This window comes from Vairimorpha necatrix, chromosome 5, assembly GCF_036630325.1.
Source record: "Vairimorpha necatrix chromosome 5, complete sequence".
NCBI lineage: Eukaryota > Fungi > Microsporidia > Nosematidae > Vairimorpha > Vairimorpha necatrix.
This window is the reverse complement of record NC_088820.1, coordinates 397,691-412,262: the sequence shown is the minus strand read 5'-3', so window position 1 is coordinate 412,262 and position 14,572 is coordinate 397,691. Positions and strand designations below refer to the sequence as shown.

The 14,572-nt window shown below is 25.5% G+C and overlaps 2 protein-coding genes across 2 annotated transcripts; both read left to right on the top strand.

Annotated features, from left to right (window-relative positions):
• Window positions 1–6,325: 6,325 nt before the first annotated feature.
• Window positions 6,326–7,081, top strand: VNE69_05045 (putative SP-containing protein; the record flags this gene model as incomplete). Its single annotated transcript, XM_065473523.1, has 1 exon — window positions 6,326–7,081. The coding sequence occupies one exon, from the start codon at window positions 6,326–6,328 to the stop codon at window positions 7,079–7,081; it is 756 nt and encodes a 251-aa protein (XP_065329595.1).
• Window positions 7,082–12,965: 5,884 nt separating this feature from the next.
• Window positions 12,966–13,721, top strand: VNE69_05044 (uncharacterized protein; the record flags this gene model as incomplete). The annotated part of the gene is made up of 1 exon (XM_065473522.1): window positions 12,966–13,721. The coding sequence occupies one exon, from the start codon at window positions 12,966–12,968 to the stop codon at window positions 13,719–13,721; it is 756 nt and encodes a 251-aa protein (XP_065329594.1).
• Between the last annotated feature and the right edge of the window lie 851 nt (window positions 13,722–14,572).

The window sequence follows — 14,572 nt, the reverse complement described above, 5'->3', positions numbered from 1 at the left end:
TTTATTTTAAATAATATTTATTCTGAACAGCATTAATAAATGTTGAGCGCTAAATTTGTTTTGTCTTTTTTCAATGGTATGCATATTTATATACCCAGTGCTCGTTATATTTATAACATTTACAGAGACAACAATTCTTTTATAATTATCACAATCTTTGATCAGTTGTCTTTTATGATCTCATTCTTAAGATTTATTAAAGTTTAGATATATCTGAACAACTTATGCTTGGTGTATGCAATTTTCTTCGAGTCTTATTGTGGCTAATTTTACAGAAAGCTATCATAATTGTTATAAATGCACAGTGCTTCATTTTTTCGTATATTGTTGAATTTTTTTTATTATGCTTTAGAATAAGAAAGATTATTTATGCGTATAAAAAGTATTTTTTATATAAAGGCAAAGTAGTATATTTCTGTCATTAAATTTTAACCTAAGAACAGTTTTCGTCGAACTGTATTGTTTTAAAAACTTTAACCACCCAAGAAAAGTATTCTTAGTCATCAATATTATGAATTTTTAATTATAAGTTCTAATAAAATATATCATTTTACTCTTTATATTTATTAAGAATCCTATTCTTTATTTATTAATTGGAACCATATATATGTTCATTGCTAATAATTACTTTTAACTCTTAGTTTATACCGCCCAATCCCTCTAAACGAATAACTAAAGTTATTTTTGGCCTTTTAACATATGTTAATATAAGTATTATAACTGATTTAGTCGCAGTAATGGAACACAGAAATAAACTTTTGTTTTGTTTTATGTTGTGCGTGCTCATGCAAAAAACAAGCCGAAGCCCTCTTTTAATAAAATTTGTAACATCATTCTTTTAGACAAACCAAAATTTAATTTTTTTTTGTATGTATCCTTTAAAAGATAACAAATTTCCGTTCTGTTTTTTTTGAGGTATTTTTTGACATTTTCAATCCCGCATATTTCCATCATGTAAAACAATAAATTTATGACTAATTATAGTAAAAATTTTACTATTCCGCTGATTAGTTTGCGTTGTTTTTGTATGTATAAAAGGATGTTATATAATGATATTCTTCTCGATCGGACAAAGAAATTTCTACTTTTAATTTCTAAAACAGATGTATTTACAATAACAGAAATGTGAGGAAGTTTTCATTTTATAACTAAGAAGGCAAAAATTAACTTAGGTTTTTATATTAAAAATAAAAAATGCAATTACCAAAATTTTTGAAAAAATGCCTATAAACCTAATTAATATAAATATAAATGTGGTATCCACCACCGAGAAACATTTCTAAAATATTACTGTTTATTTTATTTTGGTTCTTGTTGTTTCTCTCGTCCTCATTATCGTACCCTTCTAAGGATAAAATATTTAAATACTTGTAGGAGGGGAAACTGAGAAATTTGGAGGGAAATATTTCTAAAGCATAATTTTATGATATTCAAGATATCATAATAAATAATCATAATCATCCGCAGACTTTTCAATATATAAAATTATTATTTTATAGTATTTTAACTTAGGTATAGAAAAATCAAATCGCAATTTGGATTATTGCATACAACTATACATGCTTAAAATAATTTTTTTTATTTATTCGTAAAAATGATAGTTTTACTCCAATATTGTTTTTTTATATGCAGATAAAAGACATTTATCAACTTATTGTAACAATTTTAAGTCAAATATCTAATTAATAACATATATCTTAAATATAATTTTTTTATAATCATTTTTAGAAGAAAAAGTAAATTAAGAAATTATCACTTAGCAGAACTGCAAAGACTTTAACATAAATGATTTATCCTATCTGAAAAAAATCTTTTAAATGTTCGATTTTAGATTTCCAACTTCAGCATTTTTCATTTTTTTTAATTAAAAATGTAGAAACCAATTCTCTTAAGATTTTTTTCTTAAAAGTTTTTGCTCTGTTTTAAACTGATTATAACCTCTCGTTTTTTATTTTTCTTTGAAATCTATCTACAAATAACATATATACACATATATTACTAAAATCTCTAACTACCGTAGCTTGAATACTATGGTGATCTGGAAATCCACAATAAATTGAAACCCCATTTTTTCTAAATCAGATTATTTATAGTTAATTCTAACTTTTAAAGCCAACGCAGTATAGCTTACAATGAGGTAATAATCGCAAATAATCAAATAATAATCCCATAATTGGGAGGTTAAGTTTTTTGTTAAAAAATAATTCAATTAAAACATATGGTAAAATGATTGTATTATAAATATAAATTGTTTAATATTAGTAAATTTTAAAAAAATTTTAAAAGTTCTATTGACCAATAATATATTTTAATAGTGAACAGGATTGCTAATAACATTAATATTAGATCGTGTTCAAAAAGGCAAAATTTTGTGTACATGCAATGTCTAGGAATGTCTATAGTTTATCTTTAATATTGAAATTTTGTAAAGGTCTTAAACATACAAAATTTATGGATGCATCCTAATACAACAAAAAACTACATATACACATTCCATTCTAATTATATAAAAGTAATTTATCACACGTTTGATATTGTATCTTTCCATATTAGCCTCTACTTCATTATAATGTCTAATTTTATATCAAAATAAAAAAAATGTATTTGAAATATATAACACATTTAAAACCATTCAAATTTCCAAAATAAATGTTATTTTTATAAATTTACTTATAGATATAAATTTATAAGTTGTTTTGACTCTAACTAATTACATAGTCAATTTGTTTTGCATGACCAGGTCTAGGTTATAATAACTGTATTATAAAATAAATATCCAGCAAATTTTATTCTAACATTTAAGAAAGAGTGTGAAACGATTAGTTTTTTTTTACATAATTGTTAAAAATTAGTTTGATTGTTTATGACAAAAATCTATCCTAACATATAAGCTTATTAAAAAAAGAAAATAGCTAACATTTTTTTTAAAAAAAATCGTTTTTGCAATGTAAATAAAAAAATTACAAAGTCTTTATGGAAATTTTTGGTAAGGGTATTAAATTATAACGATACTTTATAAGTCAGATGTTCAATTGCTACATTTTATTTTCATATTTAGGGGCAGGCTTAAATATACTTTGCAAAACTTAGAATATATTCGGCTGCAATAATCACGTGTAATACGCTCAAGTTATATTATAGCTTTATGTTAGTTAATGTAATTATACATTTACAATTAATGTTACAACATTAATTACATTTTAAGTAAGCATTTTGGAGCTATTTAAATACAATAACCAAAAACTATAACTATAAAACTTGTGAAAAAATCAAAGTCTGAAAAGCACTTATAGTTTTATTAGGATAGATATATTATAGGACAATTTATGGATAATTTTTTTCGACTACTGATTTTCGTAAAACGCCATATTTTAATTTTCTATAAGTTGCAGCTCAAACTATATTTATTTAGGATATTTTCTTGCATAACATGGCGCTTTTTAATTAAGTCTATATTGATGTGCAATAAATATTGAGATACAGAAATAAGTAATTTTCACATTGAAAATGAGTAAAAAAATGAGAAAACAAGCTATTGTGTATAATTTAAATATTAGTAGCTCAAACATATTTAGTTAAAACCCGGAAAAAAAATTTTATAAATTTCTATGTTTATACTTTTTTCTTATGTAATTTTATTAAAAATGAAGAAAAGGAAATTACACTTATTAGCATAAACATAACATTTTATTTTGTTTTTGGCTTTTATTATCTTTTTAGATATAATATTTTAAGTGAAAATATTAAGCATAAGTAAAAAAGATCATAAACAAATTTTTTAGGCCAAAGCGCTTTCATTTAGTATGAATAAATCGGTATAAATATTTAAGAATTTATAATACCAAAATCTCTTAATAGTATATTCTTCAGCCTAATATTCTATTTATTGGCATTTTAAACTAATATAACATCTTCATATTTATTGTAATATGTAATGTTTTAGTGGACATACATAGATTTTTTACACATCTAAATTATTTTTTACATAGAAAAATTTTATACAACAAAATCAAACATAAACAAAATTAATGTCTAAAGATAAAGGCTGTATTCTTTTTTTATAACTATAAATATTTGTGTTTTGATTTTTGTGTTATTAAGGCAGATATATTCGTACATATCAATAAAGAATGTTAGTTATACCTTACTTGTCATATTGCAATTGATTAGAGATTTACAACTTTATTATACATCATTAAAAAAGCAACAAAGACTACTTTTTGCAAAATAGCGCTATAAAAAAATGGACTTATCTAGTTCAGTACTTAGTTAAACATAGAATCTGTATTTTATTAAACATTAGACACCGGTTTATGTTCAAATGATTTTTATGTGGAACTTATAGTTAACTAATATATTAGTAAAATTTAAAAAATGAATATACATATACATTTATATCTATAAATTTAAATGTCATATAGTAATCTATGTAAAAATACACAATCGTTTTTTACCATGACATTAAGACATTTACAAAATTATTTGTATTTTGTATAAGAGCGCATCAAAACCTATATTCACAAATTTTATACTTTGAGTTTTATAATTTATTGTTTATTTTATAGCACAAAATCTCATGACTGCAAATTTTTTCAATAAAAAAAATTTATCATAGAATTTACATATAAATCACAGTTACATTTGCCTGGCAGCATGGGATTAGAAGTTAAATTTACAAGAAACATAGGACAAATCTCAGGCTCTGTGTAAAAATTAATACCTCTCTTACTTAAATGGTTTTGAAGAAAACGCACAATAATAATAAGAAACTTTAGTTCTACAGATCTCTCAGGACACGAAAGATAATTTAAGGCTCGAAACAGTAATTCGTGAGGAAGCGTTACAAGGACTAATTTTTTGAGATCAAGTTTGGACTTCGTGCGAATATGATTATACTATTACAAAACATATCATATGAAGATGTCCTTGTAATATTACTGTAATAATCCGGTGTTTTTGTGTGTCAAGGAATTTTTTCTTTCTATTAATCATCACCTTCACGCTTCACGGACACAAAAATAAAATACATTTTAGACATACTTTCAAGAGTTTTTTCGGAAATAAGAATTAAATACATGTTTTATTATATCGACATGTCAAATCTTATTCTGAGTATTTTGATTTTTAAACTTTTGCAATATTTAGTCGTAGTCCTTTGGAAATTGATAATATAATTGCATCAAATCATAACATTTTATATCTATTACATTGTTTCTTGACTTTTTATATTAAAAAAAAATAAACACAAAAAAAATCTTTAAAAACTGAATGTAACGTATCTGTTAAAACTTAATAAAAATAAATCGTACGCTTTTTAAAAAAAAAGGAGATTATATTCACATTGTCATTTTTCTATAAATTACAGATAAATAGAAGTAGATTGGTCGCTTTATTGTGTATTAAAGAGTTTTTATGAAAACATAATTGCAAAATACAAACGTTAAACTTCTTTAACACAGTTTAATTTTATTACTAAAACTTGTGATTGAAATGACCCAGTGCACTAAAACATACACACTGAAGTCTATAAGTATATATGAAAAAGTACATTTGATTAGTTTTAGTTAATCAAATAAATAGATATTTAATCAAAAATATTATATTTTTTATTGTCTGGAATTTGTTATAAAATTATATAATTTAATAAAATTTAATTCGCAATTAAGGATATGAATGACGCATATAAGTACTTAAACACATATACAGTATATTAGAATATGTTGGCTCGAAACAGGCTGTTTATATTTATAACTAAAGTTTATAAATAATTATTAGGTGCATTAAAAAAGCATAAAAATGTACACAATTCATATTTTCTATAACTAGCATACGATTAATCAAATCATCGCATTCGTGTATTCCAAAACATAGTAAAAAGCAATAATCTTAATGAGTCAATGAATGTCAGAAGCAATTAAAAACAGATAAAGTGTATTTTTTTACTGGTAACTCCTAAATAAATTTTCTTATTTTGTATTTTAAAATTTGTAATAGATCGAAAAAGGTTTTGATTATCATATAAATCTTAAAAGCATATGAAAGAGTGTTTGAGAAGACAGTATCAAGTATTTGGTATTTATAAAAAAGTGCCAAAGAAACAATCAATTTAATACAATATTAGAGCTTTTGTTTTTACAAATTTTTAATTTATCAAAAATTCGTTTTTGTTGATGTTCATTTATTTATAGAACAAATATATTATTAGCAATTAATCGTAAAAATGAACAAAAAACAATATTTAAGGAAACTTCAAAAATTGACTTGTTTGGATTGCGTCATACTATATTCCGTTCTTTTTATTAAATAAAAAATCTATTTAGCCCATATGATGTTTCTCTCAAATTTCATTGTTCATTTTTGTTCCGATACGCCACTTGAAAAGTCCGATATACTTTTTAACAACGATATCAAAACTAAGGAAGAATCCAAGTCAATAAATGATGGTTCTAAAAAATATTTACATTCTGAAATGGACGATATTCCCCTGAAAAAAAACCAAAAAATCGATCTTGACTTTTACTATAAAGTTTGTAGAGATTATTTTGCAATTATTACTCAGCATCATGAAGTAAAAAGGAAACTCGATGATTTAATATCTAATGAAAAAGACATTCCCCAATCCTTTTTCTTTTCTCAATTTTCTCTTTCTTTATTTCATTATTTTCACGGAAGAAAACCCAAAGAAAATTGTTTATCTGTTTCATCTTTTTTGTATTCTTTGGCTGCTCATAGTTTAAATTTAGTATTTAGACTATCAGGTATAAAAAATTTTAAAGAGTATATTAATAACAGGGAAAAGATAAAATATCAGATACTTAATAGTGTAGATCTGAAATTTGATATGAGTTGTGAAAACGAAATAAGTCAATTATTTAATGCCCATGAATACAATGAGATATTTATAATGTTGAATGAATTGAATAATGATAATCATTTACGGAATAGAAGAAATGTTCCGACCTTTACAACAACAAGAAATTTATTAGTACCCGATAGTGTTAAAAAGGTATACGTAGGAGAACCTATTCAATTAACTTGCAGAAACGGAGTTTGTAAGCCTCTAAAAGGTATTTCTAATTAAATGCTTGCAATTATTTTACTATAACAAATACAAATAATTTTTATAAATTGTATAGTCATGCAAAGTCAGTCAACAAACATTGCAATATCTAATATATATAAAGTTATCGAAATTACATATTTTTAAAATAGTTTTTTTGTATATATCATCGTAATCAATGGTTAAATATAAGTTTTTCGGAGGCGGGTACCACTGACCCTCCCCCTTTGAGGGTGTTCACTTTATTTTTTTTTACCTCAAAAACGAAGTGCAAAATAAAGAAGGAGCAGGAAGGAGACAAAAATTACTAAGCACTTATGACATTAAAAACGCTAATAAGTCTGTATGTATGTACACAATTATATTTCGATACAAGTTTTTACAATTATATAAATTAATAAGCGTTTTTTGCCCTTCTGATTTTTTAGAATTGGGGACTAAAATGCTCCCCTCTGAGGGTGTTCACTTTTTTTATTTATAGCTCAGAAACGAAGTGCAAAATAAAGGAGAAGCAATCATTAGCACCCAAAATACTTACATCTTTAAACAGTAAAAATACCAATTAAGCCTATATTTGTATACGAAATTTTTTTTAAAAAAGAGTATAATCATAAAACTATATAATTTTAAATAACTTAACACATTTTATATTTAATATTTCGATTTTACAATCTGAATAGATCGTTGAACATTTATTTAATTTTTCTTATATAAATGTTATTTATATTTTTTATTTTTGGTTTATTATAAAAGGAGTTTCCTCAAAAATCTGCTTTTATAATAAACCGAAAATTGAAAAAATAAAAAGGGTAAAATGGTAAAAATGATACAATGCCCATAATAATCATTATAACTAAATCTTTAATTTATTTTGTATCAGAGCGTATATTTATTTGTTATTTTTAATGTCATAAGTGCTTAGGAATTTTTGCCTCCTTCCTGCTCCTTCTTTATTTTGCACTTCGTGTTTGAGGTTCAATAAAATAAAATGTACCATCAAAGGGAAGGGGTCTGTGAGATCCTTCTCCCTAAGTTTTCTATATTTTTAAAAATATATTTATCTATAAATCAGGAAAATACAAAAAACTGAACGACTACTTTAGTTGACAAGAATATCTAAATATATCTTTTTACTTTTATTTTATATAGCATCAAAAATGTTCTATAATTTATTTCTTCGTGTTAATTAAATTACCATATCAATATATAAATATATATATATTTAGGATTTGTTTTTCATTTTTCTTTTAAACGAACAAATTTGTTAAATATAACTATTTGCAGAATTTGATAACGAAATTTTAATTCAAATATAGATTATTGATTAAGAAAATATATGCAGCAAACAATCTATTACAAATACTTCTAAAATATGAATGAAAAATTGAAAATATTAATCTTTGTTAAATTACTATGTTACATATATCTTTTGTGCATACTCATTTAGCAACCATCCTTGTTACATCTACTATGTTTTTAGTTACTGGCAGCACTCGTATTCTCTAGATTAAAGTATAAATTTTCAGTGTAGCAAAATACTCTCAATTATGAATTTGTTTCGGTGCTTGATGATAAAAACCAATATATAATATAACGATGCATTACTTCATCACAATAATTCACACTTGATGACATACAATGCTTGCACCATTTATTTGTATATTTAAAACACACGTGTCTTCTTTTTTGCCATAATTTCTATAGACTATCTTGGCATGATATTTCCACTTCACTATGTTTTTTCGTTTTAGTTTTTTTCTATTCAGAAATATGTAAAAATGATACGATAGATTATGTATACCAAAATCTCACTCTAATTTTAACATTATCTTTTGTTAAAATTTTAAAAATTATATTCTTAATTTCAAATTAGATCTAAATCTGAATTTTTGACAAGACTTAATTTTATGATCTATCCGCATAATTATATCATGTGAGATAGTTAAATAATAGCATTTAACGACCTCATTTTAAAAGTTAATCTAATGTCTTTAGGTTTCTTTTAATTGTTAAAAAGTCTAAATAACATAAGAAAAACATATAGTAACCTGTGGCAGTTACTATTATTTCTTTGCTGTTAATTTTATGTCTATTATTTTAACATTTATAACTTTCTTTGATTAGTTTTGATCATACATTTTTTAAAAGGTTTTTTAAACTGAAAATAATATCTAGGTTCTAGCCAAGCACAAAATGTGTTTCATGCTATAGAGTCTTATACTTTCTGCCGTTGATTTATATTTTCTTTTGAAAAAATGAATTGCGAAAAGGACACATATAAATGTCACCGAATTCTAAAAAGTTATAATATATATTAAAATTACATTTTTTTATGAAATTATAAAGTAGAGACAAAAAAAAAGTTATTTTAAATTTTATGCTATAATCTATAAGACAAAGTGCGTATTTTTAGATAAAATTATGTATAATCATTTACTTTGTACAAACTTGTATTACAAAAGGTTTCGAAAAAATTACAATAAATTGGTATAAAAATCCATCTTGTAAATGTAATATTAAACCTAGATCAAAATTTATAAAAAAAAGTAAATTTCATATTTTCACAAGTCACTATATAGCATTACTACAGCTTAGTTATATTTGCAAACACAATTAACTCATAAGGAGAGCTTTATGTATTATTATGAGGGAATGATGCCTTTATTAATAAATATTATGTTTGTTTATATAATGTATTGACCCATTTATCAGAAAACTGAATTGAATTTGCCCAAAAGTAGGAAAGCAGACCCCTGAAAGTGTTTAAGTAACAAACCAGCACCTAATTATTGATGATCTTAAGCTCCTTGCAGAAAACGATGTCGTTTAAAAACTGATGATCTGGAAAACTAAAAAAAAATTCTCGGCTGTAGGTTTAGAAATGAACAGGAGTAAGTCTACAACTATCTGTAGTGATTGTAAGAAAGATGCAGTAAAACTAGAGGGGCATCAAGGATACAAATACCTTGGAATAACAGAGGATGCCTCTAGTGCTGTTAAACCAGAGACCTTTGAAAAAGTAAAAAATGAAATCCTACAGAGGGTCGGAAAACTGTGTAAAACTTAATTAAATGGTAAGAATATGATTTATTTTATTAATGAGCATATAATATCAGTACTAGACTATCACGTAGAACTTTTAAAATTAGAACCAATGGATTTCAAAAGTCGCGATTTTGATATCCGACAGGTACTTATTAAGTACCAGGCCCATCCACAGCTCACCTGCAAGGAAAGATCATCCCTTCCTAGATCCGAAATGGAAAGAGTCCTAATAAGTATCGAAGATAGAATCGAAAGAACCCTTTTGAATATATTAAAACATTATATAAGTCTAGAAGAAGCTCACTATGACGGGCAGCGAAACTTAAAGTACAAGCCATAGCAAATTCCTCTTTATTGCAATTAACGAGTATCTTGGGATTTTGTATAGCTTTGTAGGAGTAATTCCCCAGAAGATGCCAATAGAATCCCGGAAAGAAGCGCTTTACAACAAAATTAACATAAGAATAAACTATGGAAAGTTATTTAAAGCTGGAGATAATGAAAAAGTAAGCATTAAGGACTCTTTTACCTGGCTGATTAAAGGAAACAATCAGGTTAGATCCGAAGCGTTTTACTGCTTCCTACAGGATAAAAAAATTTCCTGTAGACATGAGGTCAATGTCCCCATTGTGGGTCTCATAGGAAGACCGTAGATTATTTAGATCCCAAGTATGATCTAATGTTGGGTTTTTATTATATGAAAACACAAAGAGGTAGTTAGATGCATTCATCTCTTACTATGTATTTAATATGGGTTTAAGAAGACAAAGAAAGTACGTGGACACTCAGTACAAGAATTCATTTCGACTGTAAGGCGTAATTAAGAGTAGACACGAGAATATATACTAATATAAAGGTGATCCATAATAAGCCTTATATTCTTGTGTTTGACAAGAAGAAGAAGAAATTTTAATAATAATAAGTTGGCATAACCAACCAGGATCGACTTACTATAGTCGAGAATGAAAAACTACAAATATATGACCTTCTTGCAAATGAACTGGGACTAATACATGGATCTCCGACAAGAATAGTTTCTTATGTAATGACATGGGACGGAGTGGTGAACAAATATCACAGAAAGTACATGAGGGAGCTGAAATTCCAACCCGCTTGAAGCATAAATACAGTCTATTGTGATGAAGAAGACTCTAAAGCCCATCTCTTTGGAACGACAACGAAGATACGATCAGGAGAGGAAGAAGTGGCTAGAGCTGTAAGCGCACTAGCGAATATGGCGACTGTTTAAGAGGTGGTATCGACAAAGGGAAATGAAGCTGAAAATTTTGAGACGAAAAATATAAATTATTTTTATAGAAACCAAAGTCTGTGAAGAGCCAAATCCCATGAGCGATGCCGGGGAAAGCTGTGCTATAAATATTTAAGACTTTTGATAAATTACTCAATAAATCTTTATATATAAAGTAACTATTTCAAATAATATCATATGAAGATGTCTTTGTAATATTACTGTAATAATCCGATGTTTTTGTGTGTCAAGAAATTTTTTCTTTCTATTAATCATCATTCTATTTACGCTTCACGGACACAAAAATAAAATACATTTTAGACATATTTTCAAGAGTTTTTTTCGGAAATAAGAATTAAATACATGTTTTATTATATCGACATGTCAAATCTTATTCTGAGTATTTTGATTTTTAAACTTTTGCAATATTTAGTCGTAGTCCTTTGGAAATTGATAATATAATTGCATCAAATCATAACATTTTATATCTATTACATTGTTTCTTGACTTTTTATATTAAAAAAAAATAAACACAAAAAAAATCTTTAAAAACTGAATGTAACGTATCTGTTAAAACTTAATAAAAATAAATCGTACGCTTTTTAAAAAATGAGGAGATTATATTCACATTGTCATTTTTCTATAAATTACAGAAAAATAGAAGTAGACTGGTCGCTTTATTGTGTATTAAAGAGTTTTTATGAAAACATAATTGCAAAATACAAACGTTAAACTTCTTTAACACAGTTTAATTTTATTACTAAAACTTGTGATTGAAATGACCTAGTGCACTAAAACATACACACTGAAGTCTATAAGTTTATATGAAAATGTACATTTGATTAGTTTTAGTTAATCAAATAAATAGACATTTAATCAAAAATATTATATTTTCTATTGTCTGGAATTTGTTATAAAATTATATAATTTAATAAAATTTAATTCGCAATTAAGGATATGAATGACGCATATAAGTACTTAAACACATATACAGTATATTGGAATATGTTGGCTCGAAACAGGCCGTTTATATTTATAACTAAAGTTTATAAATAATTATTAGGTGCATTAAAAAAGCATAAAAATATACACAATTCATATTTTCTTTAACTAGCATACTACTAATCAAATCATCGCATTCGTGTATGCCAAAACATAGTAAAAAGCAATAATCTTAATGAGTCAATGAATGTCAGAAGCAATTAAAAACAGATAAAGTGTATTTTTTTACTGGTAACTCCTAAATAAATTTTCTTATTTTGTATTTTAAAATTTGTAATAGGTCGAAAAAGGTTTTAATTATCATATAAATCTTAAAAGCATATGAAAGAGTGTTTGAGAAGACAGCATCAAGTATTTAGTATTTATAAAAAATGCCGAAGAAATAATTAATTTAATACAATATTAGAGCTTTTGTTTTTACAAATTTTTAATTTATCAAAAATTCGTTTTTGTTGATGTTCATTTATCTATAGAACAAATATAATATTAGCAATTAATCGTAAAAATGAACAAATAACAATATTTAAGGAACTTCTAAAATTGACTTGTTTGGATTGCGTCATACTATATTCCGTTCCTTTTATTAAATAAAAAATCTCTTTAGCCCATATGATGTTTCTCTCAAATTTCATTGTTCATTTTTGTTCCGATGCGCCACTTGAAAAGTCCGATATACTTTTTACCAACGATATCAAAACTAAGGAAGGATCCAAGTCAATGAATGATGGTTCTAAAAAATATTTACATTCTGAAATGGATGATATTCCCCTGGAAAAAAACCAAAAAATCGATCTTGATTTTTACTATTTAATTTGTAGAGATTATTTTGCAATTATTACTCAGCATCATGAAGTAAAAAGGAAACTCGATGATTTAATATCTAATGAAAAAGACATTCCCCAAACCTTTTTCTTTTCTCAATTTTATCTTTCTTTATTTCATTATTTTCAAAGAAGAAAACCTAAAGAAAATTGTTTATCTGTTTCATCTTTTTTGTATTCTTTGGCTGCTCATAGTTTAAATTTAGTATTTAGACTATCAGGTATAAAAAATTTTAAAGAGTATATTAATAACAGGGAAAAGATAAAATATCAGATACTTAATAGTGTAGATTTGAAATTTGATTTGAGTTGTGAAAACGAAATAAGTCAATTATTTAATGCCCATGAATACAATGAGATATTTATAATGTTGAATGAATTGAATAATGATAATCATTTACGGAATAGAAGAAATATTCCGAGCTTTACAACAACGAGAAAACCATTAGTACCTGATAGTGTTGAAAAGGTATATGTGGGAGAACCATTTTATTCAACCTGCAAAAGCATTATTTGTTCGCCGCTGAGAAGTATTTCTAATTAAACGCTTTTAAGTATTTTACTGTAACAAATATAAATAAATTTATAGTTATGTGTATCATTATTTAACAAAATAACATGACAATTTCTAATCTAAATGAGTTTTCTATATTATATTTTTTATAAATAGTTTTTTTGTATATATCATCATGATCGATGATTTAAAAATAAGTTTTCTATATTTTTAGAATTGAATTCGTCTATAAATCAGGAAAATACAGAATGTGAACGACTATTTTAGTTGAAAAACATGTCTAAATATATCTTTTCATATTTATTTTTAACAACCTCCATGCAGTAGAAACAGAAAAGAAACATAAATACGACTGCTCGCAAATCATGTGGCTTCTCTCTACAAATACAAGCCGAAAATTATTCCTTATGTGATGACGTGGGATGGAATAGTAACTAATTTTAACCGTACGCATATCAAAGTGCTCAGATTAGAACCCAGAACGGAAGCATGAATACAGTCAAGAGTCCTTAAAATGACTTTAGAAAGCCTAACTATGTCAGCCAGACATGGGCTTGATACAGATCAGGAGGGGGTCTTCGAGAGCCCAATGAGTGAATCTTAGAAGGAAGTCCTGGAACTGCCAGATGAGACTGTAAGCGTATCTTGTGAAAAGTAATTAATAGGCCGAATGTTATACCTAAATAAATTATATATTTTCACATTTATTTCATATAGCATAAAAAATATTCTATAATTTATTTCTTCGTGTTAATTAAATTACTATATCGATTGATATATATATATGTTCAAGATTTGCTATTCTATTTTCTTTTAAACGAACAAATTTGTTAAATATAACTATTTGCAGAATTTGATAACGAAATTTTAATTCAAATATA